Below are 21,829 nucleotides of genomic sequence, written 5' to 3' on the forward strand. Positions count from 1 at the left end.
ATCTTTGCATTGGCAAATACCACCCGGCCACAATGGAAATATCCAGAGCCAGGGTAACCTCAAATGCAGAGCAGGGACCACAAGCCAGAGCTTGCAGTGAAACCAAAGATGTGTTAAATCAAGAGAAAGAAAACCTTTTTATAATTTTTTTTCCTTTTGAAAGCAGTTAAATGATGATGAGACCAAGGAAACATTTGCTTCACTCTTTGAGAATTTCAGTTCTGAAAGTTGCCTGGGGCTGAGAGGGGAAGCCATGCTAGTACAGAAATGGGAGTGGAGATGGCTCAGGTGGATCCTGCCCCAAACCAAGAAACATACATGTGATTAACCATGTGGTGTTAAACCCAGTGCAAGATTTTAATGTTAATTAAAGGCTCTTGGACTTTCCTGAGAGCATTTAACTGCTGAATTCTGCCCTGTGCTACTGGAACCTGAGATTGCAGCCCATGCACGTCATCCCTGCCTGTGGTATCTTGCACATCAGCTGGAGCTGGAGAGTTGGACTCTTTCCCTGGCATTTTGCTGTGTGTTCTTTTCACTTTGCCCAGCAATTAATCCTTTCCTCCCACCACTTGTGGGTTTGTCCTCCTCCCACACCTGGGATGGGGCAGTATTAGAGCTCTTTTGGCCCACTCTGTGCTCAGTGTCTCAAGGGGAAATGGAATCGGTGGCTTCCAAGGAGCTGACCCAGAGCCCAAATGATAAGTCATTTTGGCTTTCTGGTTTTGTCCTCTGCTATTTCTCCTTCTTGGAAGGAAAATGTGTCATGCTCCAGAAGTGCTGGTTGATTCCTCTGATTCAGAAATCAGAAAGCAGGGAAAAGTTAAAAACCAGAGAGAATTTTCTGTCCTAGGTGTGCTCATGCTGCTTCAATCACTGTTTCTGGCAAGAAAACCTGGTACTTCAAGACCCTTGAAGTTCTTCCGAAATTGAGGTATTTCATCAGGAAAAGAATCCTAAGTGCTTGGCAATCTTACAAAGAGGGTGAGGACCCACATTGCCAGGCTGAGTTCTCAGCTTTCTGAATCAGTTTTCTGGTCTTTTGTATAATAAGCAGAGAAAAGGATTAAATTCTCAGTCAGAAGTTGGAGTATATTTGCATATAATTGTCTAATCAGGAATTGAATGGCCCTTTGGAATTGTGCACTGAGATGTGTCTGAGAACTATGTCTTGGCTGAAAGAAAAAGAAGCAAGATTTAAGCAGGTGGGAGGGAAATGTCACTTAACCACAGGAAGGTGCAGAATGACAGCAGCTTAGGGGCTTAGGCCTAGAGTAAGAGCAAACCCACAAATGTACCAGGGAGGGTCAGGCTGGAGATGAGGGAAAGGTTCTGCCCTCAGCCAGAGGGTGCTGGGCACTGCCCAGGCTCCCCAGGGAACGGGCACGGCCCCGAGGCTGCCAGAGCTCCAGGAGTTTGGACAGCAGTGCCAGGGATGCTCAGGGTGGGGTTCTTGGGGTGTCTGTGCTGGGCTGGATGATCCTGTGGGGCCCTCCCAGCTCAGGGATATTCTGTTTTCTAAGATTTGCTTTGAGGTGCTGACCAAAAAATTGGGGTTTTCTTTATTTTGCTGTTTTTGTTTGAGGGGCACATAAAACATTTGTAAACCCAGCCTAAAATCCTGCTGGAATTGTTTGCTTTTTACCTTATCCTGTGTACAAGGATAAGTCTGTGTTGGGGTTGGCGTAGGTACCTCTGAAGTATCAGAGAGGAAAGGAATTGAAGTTGGGTTAGCATTGACTGGATGGTGAATTTTAAGGTCCTAAACTTCTCCTTGACAGCTTCTCCTGGCATTAACCTGGAAGTATTCAGGATTCAAAACGTCTTTTGTGGATTTTGAGCAGAATATTTTAGTCTTGTGCTGTTACTTTTTTTAGGTGTTAAACACAGTGATGAATACTGAGAATTCTTTTTTTTTTTTTTACTTTAGGGAAAAAGGAGGCACATTGAAGAAAGTTTGGACGTGTATAGTGGCAAATGCCAAATGTTCTTTTTTGTGGTTGCAGCTTTTTTTCTCAGGATAATGCCAGTGTTGTTGTGCTGATTTAGTTGGTGGTTTCAATTTAGAACCAGCTCAAGACTACAAAGAGAATTTTCTCTCTATCTTTGATGTATTTCTGCTTGTCAATCTTCATGGTTTGGGTCATTGCTGTGACCAATAATAGCTCCAGGGATTTGGCTGAGGAAATGCTTCTTTCTAGCTGAATGCATCAAGTAATGAAGCCCTTCCATCCTCAGCATTCTACACCTTAGACCAGTGTAATTTGAGACAGTGGCAGGACACCCATTTCCTCCTTCACTGACCTGTCAGTTGGACTTCTGCTAATGGAATTGTTTAGAGACTAATGTGTTCCCATTTTAAATACACAGTCAACATAAAAATACAGAATGGGATTATGTACTCTAAATGACATCTGCTTTAAGCCCAGTGCTGCTTAAGATACTTTGCATCTGTAAAATTCTGCAGCTACCTGTCCTGGATAAATTGCATGGAAAGAGGTACTGGATTTTGTAAGCTCTTTTTCCAGGAAGGTGGTAAGATTCTTTTTCTGCTTGGGAAGCATTGGACACATGGGAATCACGTTCTTGCTTCATTGCAGATCACAGAGGCCTTGTTGAAGGAAAGAGATAAACAAGCAAAATGGAATGGGATCCCCTTGCTGTTGCAGAAGCTGTATGAGCACAGCCACCCAAACAGCGACTTCTCTCAGTGCCAAAGCATCCTAAAGGTACTGGCTGCACCCTTCTTCCTAGAGCTGGAGATAATTTTGTTGTGGCTTTCTTTAAAGTCTACTGTGATCATACTCTGTTACTTTTTTAAGATGTCTGCATGATGTTATCTGTCCAAAATTGACTGGTAAGTAAGAGCTGGGGGTGTAGGTAGTGATTATTTCACAGATGATGGAAGATAATTGTATTTATACTGATGAACAGTTTTCCTTTTGAACCATCTCTATTTTTTCCCTCCATTTAGGAAATTTCTCCACTCCTTTCGATGGAAGCCATGGTTTATGTCACAGAAGACAGAAAAGCTGCTCAAGAGTCCAGTTTCCCAAACACATACACCTTTGACTTGTTTGGAGGAGTCGATGTAAGTGTGTTTTGTCAATCCCATAAGATCTGCATGATACTCATCCCACTGAAAAATCTCTTCAGTGAGGTCTTTGAAGTTTCTAAATGCAAACTACAGAATTACTTCAGCAATTTGATGTTAAGCATTAGAATTGTGCCACTTTCTGTTAATCAGAATAGGAGAAGGGTGTCTTTTTTTGAGGTATTGCCTCCAAAGTGAGGTGTTTTGTTCTTATATGGTATAGAATACCTGGCTGTTTCTTTAATCAGTCTGGTTTTACCTTAAAAAAGATTAGACCTTTAGTTCTGAATGGCTGCAGGAATCAAATGATTCCTGGTTGTGAGATAACATAACTGGTATTGGAGCAGTGAGAATTCCTTTTAACACTGGGAGATCTGTGGCAGTTTAAGCACTCCAGGGCTCTGTCTTAGCTAGGTTGTCAGTTATTATTGCTTCGTCTGTGGCAAAGTTTTTTAAACAGAACTGGAAGGTTTCTGTGGACATTCTGGCAATTTATCATTTTGTTTGTTTGCTTTAATTCTACATTGTACAAATACCCACTTGCTCAGTTTTATGGTGTGCCTCTGGCTTGGCTTTCATTAGAAATGCATGATTTGTATTTTCCAGTGAACTAATTGACACTCTTTTTATTTAGTTTGACTAAACAGATTCTGCTGTTTATTCCTTGTCACGCTTAGCTTGCTTTTACTTAAAGCTGCTGTTTATGTTGTTTTGAAATGAGCACTGTTTTAATTGCTGCTGTCAGTCTAGGGTAAAAGCCTTCATCTACCCAAGCAAATAAGAACACTATAAAAATGTTTTAAATTTCCCTTGTTTTTAAAAAGAAATAGTGGTACTTCTATAGAAATTATTTTAACAAAGTGCACAGAATCTGTGTGTGTTGGGGACAAGTTTTTTGTTTGATTTGGTTGGGGCTTGGTTGTTTTTTTTCTCCTTGGGCTGGAGATGGTGAATGTCAGATCTACTGTAATTACCTTTTGCTGTGGTCAGAAATTTGGCTGATAGAGGTGGGTTTAATGTAATTAAAGACAGTGATGGAAGCCAGTGCTCTGTGTTTTCAAAAATCCTGCTCTAGGATTTGATCTGCTGGTGCTGTGTGTGCCATGTGCTGATTTTATGTTGCAATATTCTGAGCTGACATGGGTAATTTTAAAGGACACTCAGTTTGCAGTGTACTCTCTAGGCTACAATATGTGAGAGTTAAAGTATTTTTGGATTCTGACAGCCTTTACATCAAGGAAGAACAAAACCAGCTCGGTGGCTCCTCCCTTTATATGAATCCATGTAAAATAAAAACTGAGAGTGCAAACACACAAACCTCGTGGATTTTATACCTGAATGTAACCCCATCCCAAGAAGCATGATCTCATAATTCCCTTTCTGCTCCTGCCTCTGGTAAGAGGCAGAAAACCCAAGAATTAAAGCATAAACCCCAAACTTTGAGGTGTGCATTCTCCTCCTAAAACACAAGTCATTAATATGAGGTCTGTATGACTGCAGTCATTTTTCTCTACCCTATTAATGCTACAGCTACTACTGCAAATAATGCTAGAAAAATGTATATTCCTCTTATAAATTGCCTATTTATTTATATATTTATTTGTCAGTGCATTTAATGTAGCCTCCGGTGATGTCAGGTGGTTTCCTCTGTGTCTGGATCAGTAGTTCATTAAAAGAATGCTAATGTTGAGATGGGACTAATAGACCAAGTTGTAAACCCTGAAGTATCTTGTGAGTTGGCACTGACTGGGTGATGCTTGCATTGCTGTCAACAATTTAAACTGAATTTTAAAACCAGCGACACTCACAGTGGTTCTTGCAGAAGTCATCAGTTCCTTCTGTTTTCCAACTTTTAAATCAAGTGCTGTTTTTTCAAATGTTTTAAGCTAAACCAGTGGTACAGACTAGAGCAACTAAAGATCAGTTCTGCATCAGTCAGAACCACAGTCTTGGTCTTGAAAAGATGATTGTTACATTCCTTAAGTAGAAATATAATTGTAAGTATACATACAGGGTCCTGTACAGAAGCAGTGGGTTTTTGGTGCTGAGATAAAATCTGGAGCAGCTAAATTCTGTCTGGACCTGAAATGTTTTTGAAGCACAGCAAGATTTAGGGAAAGTCTTTGAAAAATTTGCATCTCTTCACAGATTATTGCTAAAGATTCCGTATTTTAAGAGATGTGTGATCACCATCCTTGATGTTATCTGGAGGCATGTGAAATTACATTCCTTGCAAGCTAAAATTCTTTAAAACTTGCCAGTGGGACAAGTGGGAGATTATTTTGTACGTCTCTTACTGTTTCTTCAGGGTAAATGCAGCTGTTATTTGTCAGTGTGATTTTGACACCAGTGGGGGTTTGATGCTAGAGCTTTTATTATTCACCTCTGTGACTTTAGCAGAGACAGATTGGGTCACTGACAAATTATTTGGTTATTTGTTCCACAGTGATCATTCCCTTAATTCTTCGTCTTATTTTTACAGCTTTTAGTAGAAATTCTTATGAGACCAACTCTTATTACACAGAAAAAGAAGCAGAAAAGTAAGTAAATAGATGGTTTATCTCTTTTTCTTTTCCCCAATTTTACCTGGTATTTCTGTTTCAGACAGAAATTGGTCTGTTTTTCTGTTACTCTCTTTCCATCCCAGCAATTTTCTGTTGATTCATTTAGGAGTGAATCATTGGTTTCTTTGTTCTCCATGGTACTGATTCGTGCTGGGATTTGGGAGTCACCTGTTTCTGGCACAGTTCTGGAGGTTCACGCACTCAGCACAGCACACTTGACTCAAAGCACTAAATCTGCAATCAGTGGAAGCTCTTACTGTTCCTGTGGCTGCAGCTACAGTAAAGAATTACTAATAATAAGCCACAAAACATTGTTTATGTAATGGGAGTTACAGAGACCATGAGATGAGTAGCTCAGGAAAACAGCACACTTTCTGTTATGTGACTGCTTGTTTCCACATTGCTGTAAGGAGAGGGGGTGCAGTGGCTTCAGCTCAACTTTTCCTGCTGGAGCAGCTTGGCTGCAGTGTTTTCATTTCCTCTGGGATTCTGCTGGTTCCCTGAGCCCTGCTGGGGGAAAGGAATGTCATGGAGCACCCTGTGCCTGCCAACCAGGGAACTTCAAAGGTGAAGTGATTTGAACTGGAGCTTTAGGCAATTGAAGGTCTGCACTGAAAACATGTTCTAAATATTAAAATGCTGTGGTAAAGCAGATTGAAAGTTTTTCTATGAAGTCCAGGTGCTGAGAAAACAAGTGTGAGGTTCTCTGTGAGGCTGAACTGGCATTTTTTTCCACCATACAAAAATAATTTAGCATGTGAACAGGTCGGGTGTAGAGTGTTTCTTTTAGTTTCTATCCCGTAAGGCATTTGCATATATGGTCTGAGCTGGCAGCCTGAAATTGTCACCCATCCCATAGCTCCCTGTGTCCCTCCCAGGGACACTGGTGTTCCTTGGCAGGGAATGGCTGCTGACTGTCTGCTCTCTCCTTTGCAGTTAGTGATGACCTCATCAAGGACTGTTTAAGCATACTGTACAACACCTGTATATGTGTAAGTACAACTCTTCTGGTCACTTTTTACACGTGCCACTTGATGAGACAACAAACAGACTCTTCTGAGTGTAATTTAAATTTACTCTGAAGCTTTAAATTAATATCCCTTCAGTTAAATACAGGATCACTCTCTGTTTTGATGTGTTGCTCAAATAATTTGTTTTCTGAGCCTCATTGTCAAGCTTCAGTTTCCTTGTTTGAATCTTTGTCTGTGTGTTTCCATAGGAAAGCTGTGCCAGCCTTTGTTATGTTCCAGCTTAAACTCTGAAGCTGGGAATGGATGCCTGTTAAGCCCAGCTACAGCTGGTCTTACTCAGAATTGGGGCTGGCAAAAGGTTTTAAATTTGATCCTGCAACTCCATGTGCTGGATTGTAGTTGAGTTCAGTTGTGGCAGATCAGTGCAAGGGAAGGTGCTGTGTTAAAGGCCTCTGGAAATACCTTGTCATTAAAATCCTGAAGCTAAAAGCAAAGGCCTCAGATTATGCATGCAAGGAACATCCTCAGGATTGTTTACTTCATCACACACCTCATTATTCCATAACCTAGGGAACATTGTTTAACAAAAATTTTAAAAAGAGACAGTTAGTGGCTTGAAGCTGTTCCAAAAACATCAGTCTAATCTCCAGAGTTTGAGTCTTACTAGATCACGTCTCACTGATAAGGATCTGTGTACACATGGGAGGTTGAAGAGAGGGAACACTTTTTTTTTTTCCTTGGCTTGGATGATTTATTTAACTGCAGGTAATGTAAGTTTTGCAAACTGAGAATAGCATGATATGCTAAAAAACAAGTTTTCAATTTCTAGACTAGCTGCTCTGTTGTAATTCACTTTGGTATTACTGCTGGGATTGGATGAGAAGTGTCCAGGATCACAGAAATGGTCTGTGGGCAATATTAGCTGGTTTTATGCTTATCTGTAAATATTGGGGAATTATCTTTGCTAGTCTGGTTCTGTGGGCACTGGGAATATGTCAGCCATGGATAAGACACAGTTTTGCAAGCAGTGGGGATGTAGTTGTGAGTTCCAGGAAAGCCTGGCTCTGCTCTCATCAGAGCTCAGAGCATGAAAGGCAGCCTTAAACCTGAGTTTTCATGCCTCAGCCTGACTTCAGGGTTCATCACCCCGTTCACTTAGGCCAGTGCTTGATCTGGGTTGCTCAGCAAAGCAGAACTTAGGGTTTAGGAGCTTCTGTTTGTGCAGACCATGGCATGGAGCTGGTCACAGTTTCTCTGGCAAAGCAGAGCCAGGTCCCTGTGGTGTGTGCCCAGGGTTGGCTTCAGATTCAGCCAAGGCTGCCTTGAGGTGAAGCCTCTCGTCCTGGCCGTGCTGCCAGCGCCGCATTGACCTCAAACAAGGACAGGAGATGGTTTTGGTTGCCACAAACACAGCATTTCCTGGTGTCAGGAACAGCTGGCTCAGCACCACACATGTGTAGGGCTGTCCTGCATGTGCTGTGCCACGTGGCTGCTCGCTGTGGCTCTCACTGGCTCCGTGTGCTCCTTTCCAGACCGAAGGGGTCACGAGGCGGCTGGCAGAGAGAAACGACTTCGTGCTGTTCCTGTTTACACTGATGACTAACAAAAAGACATTCCTGCAAACTGCAACGCTCATCGAAGATATCCTGGGAGTTAAAAAGGTTAGGTACTGCTTTCTTAATATCATTTGTATGGCTTTTCAGCCCACTGGAGGATAGAGGGCTGTTTCTTTGAAGAGTTGCTGAGGGTAGTTCTCTAAGCTGCCATTCTCACTTGTAGCTTATTTGAAACCTGCCTGTTCACAGTGGTAATTAACTTCAGTCACTTCTCAAGAAGAAGCCAAACTCTTCCTGTGGTGTCATACCTGTAGTGCTTTTACCCAGTTCAGAGGATGATGGGAACTGCATCCCCATCACCTGAGTACCTCTCTGTCATTAAAGAACAGCCAATATTACACATAAATAAGATGAACCTCATATAAACTCAGCTTTCATCCTTACCTGTTGGTTGTATTTCATGTACTTTGCTTGTCTTCCTCACATCTGGGAGGCTTCTTGTATTCCTGGGCATTTGTTACCTCTCTGGGAAGTTGTAGGCTGGGGACACAGGGCTCTTAAATCTTCTGCACAAACCTGGTTATTGAACTTATTTACCAGCATCATTGCAGCTCAGTGCCCTGATGTGATGCAAGTGAAATACTCGAGGTGTAACCTTGGGAAAACCTTGATTGGAAAGTGTCTGTGTACATTTTGTGGAGAAGGCTGGGAATCTGTAACTTGATACTTTATTATTTAAAATATGATGGAGGTTAATGTACTTCCTGAAATAGGAAATAAGCTTAGTTTATTTGCACAAAAATGTGTGGGGTTTTTTTCTGTCTGTTTCAACATCTTTTTATTAAAAAGAACTTCTGATGAAAAGACAGAAGTAGTTTAGTTCTTACCTGAGAGTTTCAAACAAAAGACTGGTTTGGAAAACAAAATTAAAACTTCTAATACCTAAACATAATTTATGTTTTAAATTAGGTTGTGGTTTTGTGGGCTTTTTAGTTTAAAAAGGCCCCCAGTTTTTTTGTAAATATAAAACTAGTGTTTAAAATATGAATATCTGTATTTCTGGAGTTGCCAAGCCTGACAGCAGTTGTAAATCCCAGCTAACACTGGAATAACCCGGAGAGCTCCCCAGGGAGGATCTGCCTGTGTTCACTTATTGACCATCACATGTGACCGAGCTGGTGTTGCCTCCTGCAGGAAATGATCCAGCTGGATGATATTCCCAACCTGGCCAGCCTGGTGTCCAGCTTTGACCAGCAGCAGCTGGCCAACTTCTGCAGGATCCTGGCTGTCACCATCTCCGAGCTGGACACAGGCAGTGATGACAAGCACACGCTTCTGGCCAAAAATGCCCAGCAGAAAAAAAACTTGGGCCCTTCCCGAGCTGAAATTAATCAAGGTAATCGTTGCACTGTGGACAAATCACAGTTATCTCAGCAGTGTGTAAAGTTTTCCTCTTCTCAGTGTCACACAGTGTTGTTTCTGAAAGATACTGAAAGGGTTGTGTCTTACAAAGCATTTTTCTTGATTCACTCCCCTCAGATTGTTTGTTGGAAACAGTGTTTCATATTAGTGAAACTTTGTAGATTTTGGTTTCAGATGGTGTTGCTAATGAGGTGGGTTAATTCCTGTCATTTCAGCACTCTCTGAGTGGCTTAAAATATTTGGATTTGTTTTCTGTGTCTCAGCCACATCCATGGACTTCCCATTAGCAGCTCTCAATAATTTTGTGTTCTCCATAAAATGTGAATTCCTGAACTAAAGGTGCCTGCAGTGTGGTTGCTGTTGGAGCAGTTCCTTCTCTGATTTTATCTGATGTTGTCCTGAACAGGATGTCTTTTCTTTATCAGAAGGTGTATTTATTATTAATCATGTTGCCCAATGTTACCAAACCAGCCTTGGAAATCTGTGGAGCTGATCTCAGCCTTAACTTTGGGCACAGTGCAGCTTTCCTTATTTTGCTGAGTACTTCTCAGTGCTGAAGTCTTGCCTAGAAGGACGAGGAGGGATTGAAAAAGTTAAAAGTACTGTCAGATGTAGAATCTGCTGCTTTCACTTCTTACTGTGTGAGAAGCTTTTGGGCTTCTGAAGCAGATACATGCATAGGCCCATGCCAAGCAAATGTTTAGCTAATCATTTTTATGGGCACAATCAGAGATTAATTCTAAGGCTGTACAGGGTATTCTATTTTAAAAATTTCATCAGGGAGCCTATTCTTTGAGAGATGCAACTCTCTCATATGATGTTCATGGCCAAATTCTTTATCCTTTTCTCCTTGCCACCATAAGTGGGAAGTGAAGCTTTAGCCATGTGTCTTTAATAAACAGGTCCTATAATTAACTTCTTCTTGTAGGCAAAATGCACCTTCCCAAACATTTTGCAGAGCAGTGACTTCTGTCCTGTGCTGCTCCTTCTAAGGGTGCATTTCCACAGTCAAAACCCTCAAACCTGGGGCTGCTGTGGTGTGTTCTCCACCTGTTTTACTCCATGAGGAGCTGATCCAGGAACCTGGTACTTGAGAAGCTGTCAGCTTTCCTCCCCACTGCTGCAGGGAGCCAGTTCAGTCACTACAGACCAACACAGGAGGGAAATTGAAGGAGGAAAGGGGAGGTGGAGCTGCCCCTTCCAAAGGCTGCTGCTTTATTTCTGCCAGTTAGTTTTCAGCCAGATCTGTTCCTTGATAAGACTGGAGAACAACACTGAATTATTCCTGGGATATGGATGCTCTCTTCCAGTCCTTAACAGGAGAGTGCACTGGATTCTTTCATCTTCAGGTCTTTTTAACCAGATCTTTTTAAGCATGCACTTCTGTATTCCTAAACTAGATGTGTCGGACCCTTGTGGCGATCTCAAATTGTAATAAAATTATTTCTCCTTTTTTTTTCCAGCTACACTTCTGAATATTCCAGGCTTCATTGAGCGGTTGTGCAAACTGGCCACACGGAAGGTGTCTGAAACAACAGGGACTTCCAGCTTCCTGCAGGAGCTGGAGGAGTGGTACACCTGGCTGGACAATGCCCTCGTGCTGGATGCGCTGATGAGAGTGGCAAATGAAGAGGCAGAGCAGAGTAGCACAGGTAGCTGGCTTGCATCCCTCCACCCACCAGCAGCTGATGCATGTCTTAACCTTTCTCAGGGTTTGCCACGTGTTGCTTTTTCTTTCATCTGGTCCTGATTCTCCTTTTCTTGCATGGAGGACTCACATATTGACATTGAGGTCTGCCTCCCGTTTTGTTCGCATGTAGCACTGATTTTTTCACTGAGTTAGCCAAAATTAGCCAAAGGAGAGATCCTCCAGCAGTATGTGCCTTTTGCATGCCTAGCTAACACTGAAGTGCTGTGAATCCTCAGCCCTAACCTCTAGAGTTTTAAATAACCCTCCTAAGTGGCTTCACCAGCATTTTACTCTGAAACTTTGGCTCATGACTTTGGGTTCAAATGTTTTATACCAAGCAAGTGGCCCTTTCTTTAAATAGGAAAGGTAGTTCCAGCTAAATTAAAGAAGTTCATTAAATAAATAATTGTTCCAGTGGAAATGTTAATGCAACCTTAGGAAAACACTTTGGAGCACGTGTGATTTGTTTCTTCACCCTTTGGTATGACAAAAATGCAGTGTATGTCTGTTAGAACTCAAACTACTTCATACTTGTGTTTGTGCTCTTAGCAGAGTAATTCTCTCTAAGGTTATGAAATTTATTTAACTGGCCTGAGAGTAGTGGTACTGAAGTATGAAATGAAAGTAGATTTAATAGTAAGTGCTTGTGAATATCTGCCATCTGCTTTTATGACCTTTCTGCCATGCTCTGGTGCAGTAGTCTATTAATTCATTTAGGCGAGCCTGCTTATTTTTGGGACATGCTGCCATTTAGTTCATTACAGAAAAAGGATTTTAAAAATCTGATTTTATCTCCTCTAAATTTTCAGCTATATTTTTTTCTCTACCATATAATTCAAATTGTTTTTTTGCTATGCATCACTATTTTGATTTAAGAAGAAAATTCCAGATGTGCTGCTCCTGCATCTGCAGCGTTCAGTGTAAAAGTAACAATTGTAACAAATCCTTCCCTGTTGAAGCTGCCTCAGTCTCACATCTTTGCCATCTTTTTCAGAGTCTTCAGATGAGAGTGGACTGGCCAACACCTCCACAAGGACACAGCTGCCCCAGTCCATGAAGATCATGCACGAGATCATGTACAAGCTGGAGGTGCTGTATGTTCTCTGTGTGCTGCTCATGGGCAGGCAGAGGAATCAGGTGAGCCCCAGTGGATGCTCCCTCTCACAGTTGGTGCCTTTTTAAACCTGAGTGCTCATGAATGAGGTCATGGACACAGAAACAGCAGGGCAAAGCTCAAGGTAGAAAGCTGGGCAGTCCCATCCTGGCAGCCCTGTCCAGAAAACAGGCAGAGTTTCACTGGGAACAGCTAGGGCAGGATTGGTCACACACTGCTCTGCAGAGCCTCTGCTCTGGTGCAGGAGGCATGCAGGAGGATGCTTCCTGTGTGAGGAAGTGTGTGGGTACCTGCATGCTGCAGGAGCTGCAGTCAGGTGTTCTCCCCCCTCCTGGTGACCAGTTTGGATGGGTTCCCTTCATTCCTTACCCTCCTTTGGCTGCTTTCACTTTTGGGAATGCTCTGGATGGTTTTTGCAGCATATTTGCCATGACTTGGTAAAGTGTGAGGGTGCTGGTAAACTCCCAGCTGGGAAGATGCACTTCAGTGCTGTCTGCACTGGTCACTACCTGGAAATCCCACTCATATGTTCCTTTGCCTTTCTTCCTTTTGAAGTAAAAAAAAAAAAAAAAAAAAATGTTCCATGCCTCACACAGGCTTATGAAAAGCTGGTCACTGCAGCTCAGCTGTGGTTTGATTTAATTGGGTCAAAAGCAGGTTGTGAAGGGCAAAGCAAAGCAATCCTTGGTGCAGTTTTGACAGGTTTCCAGCTTTGGTAGCCTGCTCAGCTCAGCAGAGCTTGGGATAGCAGGGGCATTCAGATGTTCTGGACACTGGGAGAGCCAAATTGGTGTGAGTTATTGAAAGGATGTTGTATTAGGCAGGAGAGGCTGTGTTGTGGGCAGGGGTTGGAGCACATTCATCTGGAGTATTTTGTTCTCTGGTACTACCCTCCCAGGGTATCAGTCACAAACACTCCCCAGGGCCTAAAAAATCTCCTAGAACTCTTAATCTGAATACAGGTACCGTTGTAGCTCAGTCCCAAACATAACTAACCTGTTACTCTGAACCTGCAGCAGAGCTTGTGGTCTTCCCATCCCTGGAAGAGTTTGAGGCTGGGGCTTGGAGCAGCCTGGTCTGGTGCAAAGTGTCCCTGTCCATGGCAGGGGAATGAGATGGGCTTTAACAGCCTTCCATCCCAAACCATCCTGAGATTCTGTGATTCTAAGCAGACACTTGGCATTAAGAAAAGCAGATTCTGCATAAGAGGAAGCAGAAGGAACCAGTAATTCTTGCAGAAACCATAGCCACTACCATAACCAAGTTCTAATTATGCTGTCATTCCTTTTAGAAATGCTGGTTCTGTTAGGCATGAAACAAAATGCAAACAAAGCCCAAAACATAACTGAAACTACCAGAATATGGATCTGTTAGGAGGACTTTTTCTTTTCCGTTGTATCAAGGGAGATAATTCATCCCTGCCTGAGTTCCTCACAGGAATGCAGGTTTACAGATACAGCATAAACTGCTTACACTCATCCTGCTGCTGCTGGAGGGAGCTGGAGGTGCTGGATTCCTTCCCCCCCAGGTCACTTCTGGTGTGTTCCTATCAAATGTGACAAGGCAAAAAAATCTGCTGCTGAAGCTATCTTTGAAAATTAATTTGTGTTTTAATTTCCTGGGAAAAAAACTCTTACCCTTAATCTGCTATTTCTGCCCCTGTGAAGATGGAGAAACTAAGGATAAACTGGCCTGCAGTTCACTTCTTCCCAGGACTGATTCAGGACTGGAGTTGAATTCTTGAATGATTTGAGTTATTGCATTCCCAAACACTTCTTGTCCAGAGCTAGTTTGTTTGCTTGTTTGTCCTTGGGGGAGTTGGTTTGGAGGCTTTTTTTTGTCTTTTTTTTTTTTTTTTGTGAAATCCTCTGCCTCTTAAACACATGCTACATCCTTCATTCCTCAGTCTGCATAAGATTTGTGTGGCAGATATGAATCCCCTGCCCTTCCTGAGAGCCCTTCCTGGCAGAGGAAGGACTGGAACTGAGCTGTTCTCCATGGGAAGCTCTGGAATGCAGGCACAGCAGTGTGCAATAGCACCCTCACACAAGCATTTCAGCTGCTTTTTGGTCTTTCTTTTCTGTGAAGGAATAAAAGCACAGGATCTGTGGTATAAGTCTGAGCAGCCAAAGGACTTGCTGATTTTAGACTGGATTCATTTTGCATAGAATTTTATTAAGGGCATCACAAACCTGCTTCAGTCTGCTGTAATAATCAACATAATGGTCTGGCAGTTGCTTGAAGCAAGGTGCAGCCTCCCAAATTCCACCTGTCCCCAAATGAATCTCTGAATCCTTGGTTTAAACTTGATTGCTGGCTGATTTGCATAAATTGATAACTGGTAGCAGTGACTTGGCTCTTCCTGTTGCCATGTTGGGGATGATCTCACCCTTGGGAATAAGTGATGTTTCTGTGCAGATCTGGGCCTTTGCTGCCTTCTCATTATGGTCACACCCTAAATTACTCTCCTTATGTATTTTTGTGGGCTGTTGTGTCTTGCATGTTTGTGATGTGGTGAAGAGCCATCAGCTGATTTCCTTGCTCCTTGCTGTAGGGAGCCACACTGCATACACAGAAACTCAGCTTAGCAGAGACAGTTTTAATATTGAGAAAGTAGCAGAGAAATTCCTGCGAAGCTGGATGGCAGCAGGAAAAAGCCAGAGTAGCTTGAAGGTTGAGTATAGAGCAGGGATTGTCTTGGCATCCTCAGGCAGTGTAATTGTAATGAGTTTGGGCTCTGGGAGAGAGAGTGGTGCAGAGGCAGTGATGGGACTGAGGAGCTCGGTCAGGAGAGAATTCAGAGCTGAGCAAACTAAACCACACAGATGTGGAATCAGTCATTTGGAAAGGAGCAGATTCAGGAGTTCAAGCTGAGCGTAGAGAGTTCTTCCTTTAGTGAGGATTGAGGCTCTTGCAGGCAGCTCTTATGCTTGGCTTCCTCCTGGTGTGACTGTCCACGGAGGGACAGGGGCACTACAGGGAGCACTTTGTTCAGAGAGTTCCTCAGAGCTTGCTTTTGTGCTAAACCAAAGTGTCCAAGAGTGTTTAAAAACAATGGAGCACCAGAGGACTCCAAGCTCAGCAATCTGTCAGGGAAGTGTGGGTGGGGTGGGAAGGAGCTGGACGCTCCTCAGGTGTGTATTTGAGGTGTTCAGCAACAGGAATGTGATTTCCATAAAGATGGGAGGAGCAGGTGCCTACAGCCAAGAGGAGTGCATGAAACCATTGGTGTGCTGCAAATTAGAACTAAAACCTGTAAAAGAGCATCAGCTTCAGGTATTTTGGTTCATTCAGGTATTTGAGTAAATAGAGCAAAGTAGATTGATCTGCTTGAAATGCTGCTGGTGTGGATTTTGGGACAACGTGGGGTATTTTTAAGTGATTTTATTTGTTGATTTTAAGTAACATGTCCATTACTTGGGCATTCAATTTTTGTAGAATATTGGATATTCCAGTCGTGTGGTTTTCATTTGTAACCACATCTCAAGGAATAATGCTTGTCCTAGATAAGAATCTACTTTCTGTTTCCCTTAGTCCTCATCTTCTAAATTCCTTACATCAAAAGTATCCCAGCTTGGACTGAAGGTATTAAACAGCTGTTCACACCAGAAATATTAGCCTTTTTATATGAATAAAAAGATGTACCAGGCAGACTGATAAATTGCCTGAGCAATTTGACTTTTTTTTTTTCTCTGAAGTTCAGCTTCTCATTAACCTGGAGGAGCAGTGTGGTGTGGTTGTGTTGCTGCTGCACTCTGCTCAGGACTCCTGCTCAGGTCACATGAACAAAACCAATACTGATGGGTTTTGTTGCCATCAGAGGCCCTGCGTGAGCTGCACCCGTGTGTGTGGAGAGGGAAAGGACATGTAGGGGATTGAGTGGCTGCAGAATATCCCCAGCTCAGCTGTTTGGTGTAGATGCATTCTCAGTGTGCTGGAAGTGATGTCCTGGTGTGCCCAAAGCTGCTTCCAGAGACACAGTGGTTAATTGAAGCACTGGGGAGGAGCTTTATCCAAAAACGTCTGCTTTCTGTCCATGTCCACCAAATGGAAACTGCTGTGATTAACACAAACACTTGCTGTTTGATGCAAGAATTCACATCCTTTCGTCAGAGAATGACATCATTGTGCCCCATTTGTTTCCAGACTATATTAAAGCTGTGCTTGAGGCTGGAACAGACGTGTTTGTACCTCTCTTTTTTCCCCAGGTTCATAAAATGATAGCAGAGTTCAGACTCATTCCTGGCCTCAATAACCTGTTTGACAAACTCATCTGGAGGAAGCACTCAGCCTCAGCCCTGGTTCTGCATGGACACAACCAGAACTGCGACTGCAGCCCGGTGAGGAACTTCTGCACTTCTGTTCACAGTTCAATTTCATCCTGGCACACAGTTCTGAGGAGCAGTGCTGAGTAACTGGATGTTTGTATAATCAGTGACTAGGGATGTGGTAGCATTCAGATTTTGGGAGATTATTGATTTCACTGAAGTCTATGCTTGGCTCATGCTAGCAATTTGGTAGGGCCAGTTTAGCCTCTCCCGTCTCTCCTAGTTTGTTGATTTTAAGGAACATGTCCATTTTGGGAACTGAGAAAGGAGTAAATTTCTGGACCCTGGAGGCCAGAGGTAGAAGACAATCAAAATTCAAAGAAATTGTACCTTGGAGAGGCACAGAGTACAATTTGTGCCACAGTCAGGTTTAGGGGGGTTGTGTTTTGTGTTGGACTCTTCATATGTTTTTTCTTTCCAAACCTAGACATTCTGAATTGATCAGGAAAATTCTAAGTATTTTTGCCTTTGCAGAGAGAAGGAATTATTACGTGTTATGTGCATAGGCTTGGAGGCAATCTCCATTTCTATTTTGGGAAGTGCAGCCTCTCTGTTTATGCAAGTCACTTGCTCTGGTCTGTGAAGGGGTTTGATTCAGAAAAGTTTTCCATTCAGCTGTTTCATGCTAGCTTGGCAGCTAATGATAGCCAAAAATACTAAAGCAGTAATGGTTTTTTTACTGTTCTTGTCTCCTTTTAGGATATTACTTTGAAGATACAATTCTTGAGGCTTCTTCAGAGCTTCAGTGACCACCATGAGTGAGTATGAGAAGCTGTGGTGGGTTGTGGCTTGGTGCTTTTTGCCTGGTTGTGGTTCCAGGTGTTCTGGGCATGGGGCAGGCTCCACATGAAGGGAGTGTTTTGCTGTCCATAAACTTCATATTCCTTTCAGCTCTTGCTGAAACAGCCTAAGAATCTGTGCTGTGGTGGGCATGTCTGAATATGTCTGCTGTGGTTAAATCCAGCCCATTTTGTCTCGTGTTGAAATGAGCTAAAACATACACACAATGAGTTAACACTTTCTGGCTGAAGGAATAATGAGGCAGGTTTCTTTTCCTTCCTTCTCCTCGAGAGCTGACAGTGAGCCAGAAAAGTAGGAAGAAAGCTTCTGTCTGCCTTCAAAAGGCATCCTTAGGAAAGCTTGGATCTCCTGGAGTAGTTGGAGGGGTGATTTAGTTTGCTTGGGGTTCTTTAATGCTGTGCTGCTGGTACAGAGGTGTTTGTGACTTGTGGAATTGCATCCTGCATTCCATCAGTGAGTTGCTCGCATTCACTCCTGAGAGATGGTGTCCACTTCCTGACAAAGCCCTGTGTTAGGTTGGTATTTTTGTGCAGGATTTTAGTCAAGTATCAGCCTTTTTGATTGTAGAATACTAGCTTTGAGAATGGGGAACTGCTGGACAGGGAGGGAATGCTGACCTATTGTAAATCCTTCATGCAGGACATTGTTTGCCTGGGAATCGCTCCAGGTTTTCCAGTAAAATCTCTGCAGGTGATGTTACTACTTAAGTGGCTGCTACAACAGATCTCAGGCTTGTTTGAACAGAAAACGGCTCCCAGCTGTAACATTTGGGCAAATGGAATGTGTGGAATCTGTTTGGGGGGTTTAAATAACTACATGAACTTTCTATGAAATCACAGATAAGCTGTGTTAACTGAGGACAACATGAGAGCAAAGTACTTGTATGCTGATATTAATTCAGTGAAATTGTGTCCAAACCAGACTTGCAGAACTGCTTATTGCAGGGAGAGAAGGGCTCTGTTCTCATTGCAGAAACCTGTTCAATCTTTACACTAGAGCCTCTGTGAGCACTAACGTGATGACAGTGTTGGAAGCACAAGGGAGCCTCACAATCATCACTGCATCTTCTGCTCCCTGAGTTTTCCTGAAAAGGAATCTTTGCTGTCTGATTTTGAGCACTTGGAAGCATAAAGACTCTCAGGGAGCACACTGCCATTGAGCACAGGGAGCCCCTGGACTACATTTCTACTCTGTCAGATTTATTCTGCATTTAGCTCACTTGACAGACAAAATAATTTCAGTTCATTATGAAAAATTCATTATTTGATAAAAAATTCTTGTACATTCCTGGGTTTATATCCATTCTTATTTGAATCTTTACATTTCATCATGTTTTTAAATATTTCCAGGGTAAAGTTTGTTCAGATGATCAAATGCCAGAATGACTGAGTCCTTTCTTGCAGTTTCTGCTTTCCTACTTAGAAAGAGATTTATTACTTGAAAGGAGTAATCACTATAGGGTGGAGAAAAAACTTCAGCCTGTGAAAAGATTTGCTATTTAATATTTATTTTCATCTGAAATTGAGCAAAATGTTGCTGAGATTTTTTTAAAAATGAGCATTATCCAGAAAAAAAAAATTTACAAACCATAAGATCCCAAACAAGTCAGCAAAGAACCATCATCTCAAAACTAGTCAGTGCTGGAAGTGGCATTTGGTAACTCTTGGAGGAGGTTTTCCCAAGCTGCAGCTGGCTGCCTGGTAGAGGGAGCAGAGTGGGAATGTTGTGAAGAGCAGCCAGGAGAAAGCAACTTGCCCTGTCCTGAAGCTCTTGTAAGCCCGTGGCTCTGCTTTTCACAGAATTGCATTTTTGCCTCTTGAATTCATCCTGCTTTTCTCCCCTCCTCCCCCACTGTCTTGCTTTAGGAACAAGTATCTCCTTTTGAACAGCCAGGAACTGAATGAGCTGAGTGCAATCTCCCATAAAGCCAACATCCCTGAAGTGGATGCAGTTGTCAACACTGACAGGTGAGAGGGGACTGAGGGTGTAGGTTGGCAGTTTAAGAGGTTTGGAAATGCTTAGACTGGAAGTTTGACATCAGTTTTGTTTGACCTCTGTCCGCTGCACTTTCATTTCAGTGACTCCTTTCAGTGGGAGGTGTCCAGGTTTGTGGGATGTTGATGGCAGATCTCAGGTGTGCCTGTGCTCAGAATAAGGTGTTTAAAAAAAAAAAAGCAACTTTAAAACCCCCAAAAAGAGGGGTTTGAATTCATAGCTCAGACTTCACTGTGATGTGCTGAGTCTGCCTGTGCTGGGTCTGACCTTCCTCAGGTCAGGCATTGCAGACAGACCTGGGATCCCTCAAAGCATTAATTGCTCCTGCTAATAAATCTTAGTTCTGGCATTCAGGAGCAATGTGTGCACACATCAGTGTGCACACAATCCATTTCCTGGCTGCATGAGCACATCAGAGTGTCTGCTCAGAGTATTTTAAGAGCAGCTAATAACCAGAAAAAGCTAAATTAGATTAACATGTTAAACCACTTACAGAATCTCTTCAGTTGCATTTGAATATCTGTTAGAGGAACTGTTTTGATCTAATAATCTCTTTAATACACGATTCTGGTGTATAAACCTCAGCAGATGGAAGGTTGTTTGCAGAATTTAGTTTGTCAGAATACTCCCAGGGTATCTGCAGGGACTTGGTCTGCACAGAGCAGATTTACCTCACTCCAAAAGGGAATCTCTAAGAGGATTTCTGGATTACAGTTATTATCATAATACTGTGTCTAATTGGGAAGAACCTGGGGGTTTTTTTCAGTCTTAGCTTTTCATTTCCATGCTGCTTTTCTTAGTATGTGAGATCAGGGCATTATTTCTGTATGAGTTTAATGCAGGTGGATACCTGTGCTGTTTAATACAAGCAGTGTGGCAGTCGTACAGCCTCTGTGCTTTTACTACAACCTCATGTAGCATCCAGCTTTCCATACTCTGCTTTGCCTCCTAAATGGAATTTAGACTTTCCTTTACATTTTTTGAGGGAAGAAAAGGGAGTTCTTTCATTCCTACAATCAAATATAGTATTTTTTTCATTCATACTAGGTGTGATTTGGTATTTCTGAAATCATTAAAATTCTGAGAGGAAGTTTTTCTTTTGGACTGTACTGGTTTTATTTTGAAGGTACTTGAGGGAAGAACCATAAAAACGGGCTGAAGGATCTTTTTGTAAGTTATAGGAATGGACTGTACAACACTAAAAAATTCCTTTAAACCATGGAAAAAGACATGGGGGGGTGGGATAAGGTGTAAAGTGGTTGGAAAATCCTTTTCCCCGAGGGAAAAAAGGGAGATCTCTGTTCCTAAAAATAAACTGTGAACAAAGAAAAATGAGCTGAGAAAACATTTTGCCTTTAAGTAGCTCATCCTTAAAAGTAATACCCCATGACTTTGACATGGCCCACAGGCACAGCTCTGGGAAGGCTGTGAAGGTGGGAGGAGTTTCATGATGGCAGGTCCCGGGCGGCTGTTATTCCTGAAAAAAGGGAAGTCAGGAATGAACTAGTTATTTCCTCTCTTAAAAAAAATCCTTATAACTAAACAAAAAAAAACCTCCTCTCCCTAAAGTGAACTGAAAAGGATTATTTAAGTAAGTAGTTGACTGAAGTGTCTCTGTATGTTGCTAAGATGTGAAAAGAGAAAGAAGAGAGTGGTCTGAAAATCTGTTCTAAATTTATTATTATTTTTCTTTGTTTTGTTAATAAAGTTTTTCTTTATTCCCTTTTAAGTTTTAAGCCTGCTTTACTTTTACTCCTAATTCTATTTCACAATAAAAGGTAGATATATTAAAATTGCCAAACCCAAACTATAACAGGACTTATTTGGAAGTCATGTTGCAGGTATTGGCAGATATTTACTGAGGGCAGGGAGGAGAACTCTTCCACTGGTAGAACTAGCACAATATTTGTACTGTGTACTTCAGTACTGAGATTTTAATCATCAAAAGCTCTGGAGCAGTGACTGGATTCAGTGCTCAGTGCTTGCCCAGCCTTTCTATTCAGCTGTCATTTCTCCACCTGCTGCAGGAGCCTTGTCTGTGATGGGAAGAGAGGTTTGCTGACCAGACTGCTTCAGGTCATGAAGAAGGAACCCGCAGAATCCTCCTTCAGGTGGGTTCACTTTGCCTCTGTGAGCTGTTTGAGACCCCTGTGACGTAGCTTTGGTTTCATCCAGCTTAGAGCAGCTGAGAATGTTGGAGAATAAGCTGTGGAAAAGCTTTGTTGTGCTGTGGTGGCAGTGCAGGTGTGAAGAAATCACAGCCAGTGGTTTTCTGCAGGATCAACAGGTCTGAC

General features: G+C 42.5%; 1 protein-coding gene across 3 annotated transcripts in view; it reads left to right on the plus strand.

Annotated features, from left to right (window-relative positions):
• TRPC4AP (transient receptor potential cation channel subfamily C member 4 associated protein) overlaps positions 1 to 21,829 on the plus strand; it is a 37,199-nt gene that overhangs the window by 9,294 nt on the left and 6,076 nt on the right. For 2 of the 3 annotated variants that reach the window (XM_062505307.1, XM_062505306.1), the window contains 12 exons: positions 2,601 to 2,729; positions 2,975 to 3,091; positions 5,577 to 5,634; positions 6,595 to 6,650; positions 8,162 to 8,290; positions 9,380 to 9,581; positions 11,071 to 11,259; positions 12,292 to 12,434; positions 16,620 to 16,751; positions 17,439 to 17,497; positions 19,406 to 19,507; positions 21,563 to 21,646. In XM_062505307.1, coding sequence (XP_062361291.1) covers positions 2,996 to 3,091; positions 5,577 to 5,634; positions 6,595 to 6,650; positions 8,162 to 8,290; positions 9,380 to 9,581; positions 11,071 to 11,259; positions 12,292 to 12,434; positions 16,620 to 16,751; positions 17,439 to 17,497; positions 19,406 to 19,507; positions 21,563 to 21,646 — 1,250 coding nt within the window. In that variant the 5' untranslated portion in view covers positions 2,601 to 2,729; positions 2,975 to 2,995. Of the gene's footprint in view, positions 1 to 858; positions 935 to 2,600; positions 2,730 to 2,974; positions 3,092 to 5,576; positions 5,635 to 6,594; positions 6,651 to 8,161; positions 8,291 to 9,379; positions 9,582 to 11,070; positions 11,260 to 12,291; positions 12,435 to 16,619; positions 16,752 to 17,438; positions 17,498 to 19,405; positions 19,508 to 21,562; positions 21,647 to 21,829 lie in introns of those variants that run through there. The other variant, XM_062505308.1, reaches the window with a different exon arrangement.

The sequence above is a fragment of the Cinclus cinclus genome, chromosome 18 (genome assembly GCF_963662255.1).
Source record: "Cinclus cinclus chromosome 18, bCinCin1.1, whole genome shotgun sequence".
NCBI lineage: Eukaryota > Metazoa > Chordata > Aves > Passeriformes > Cinclidae > Cinclus > Cinclus cinclus.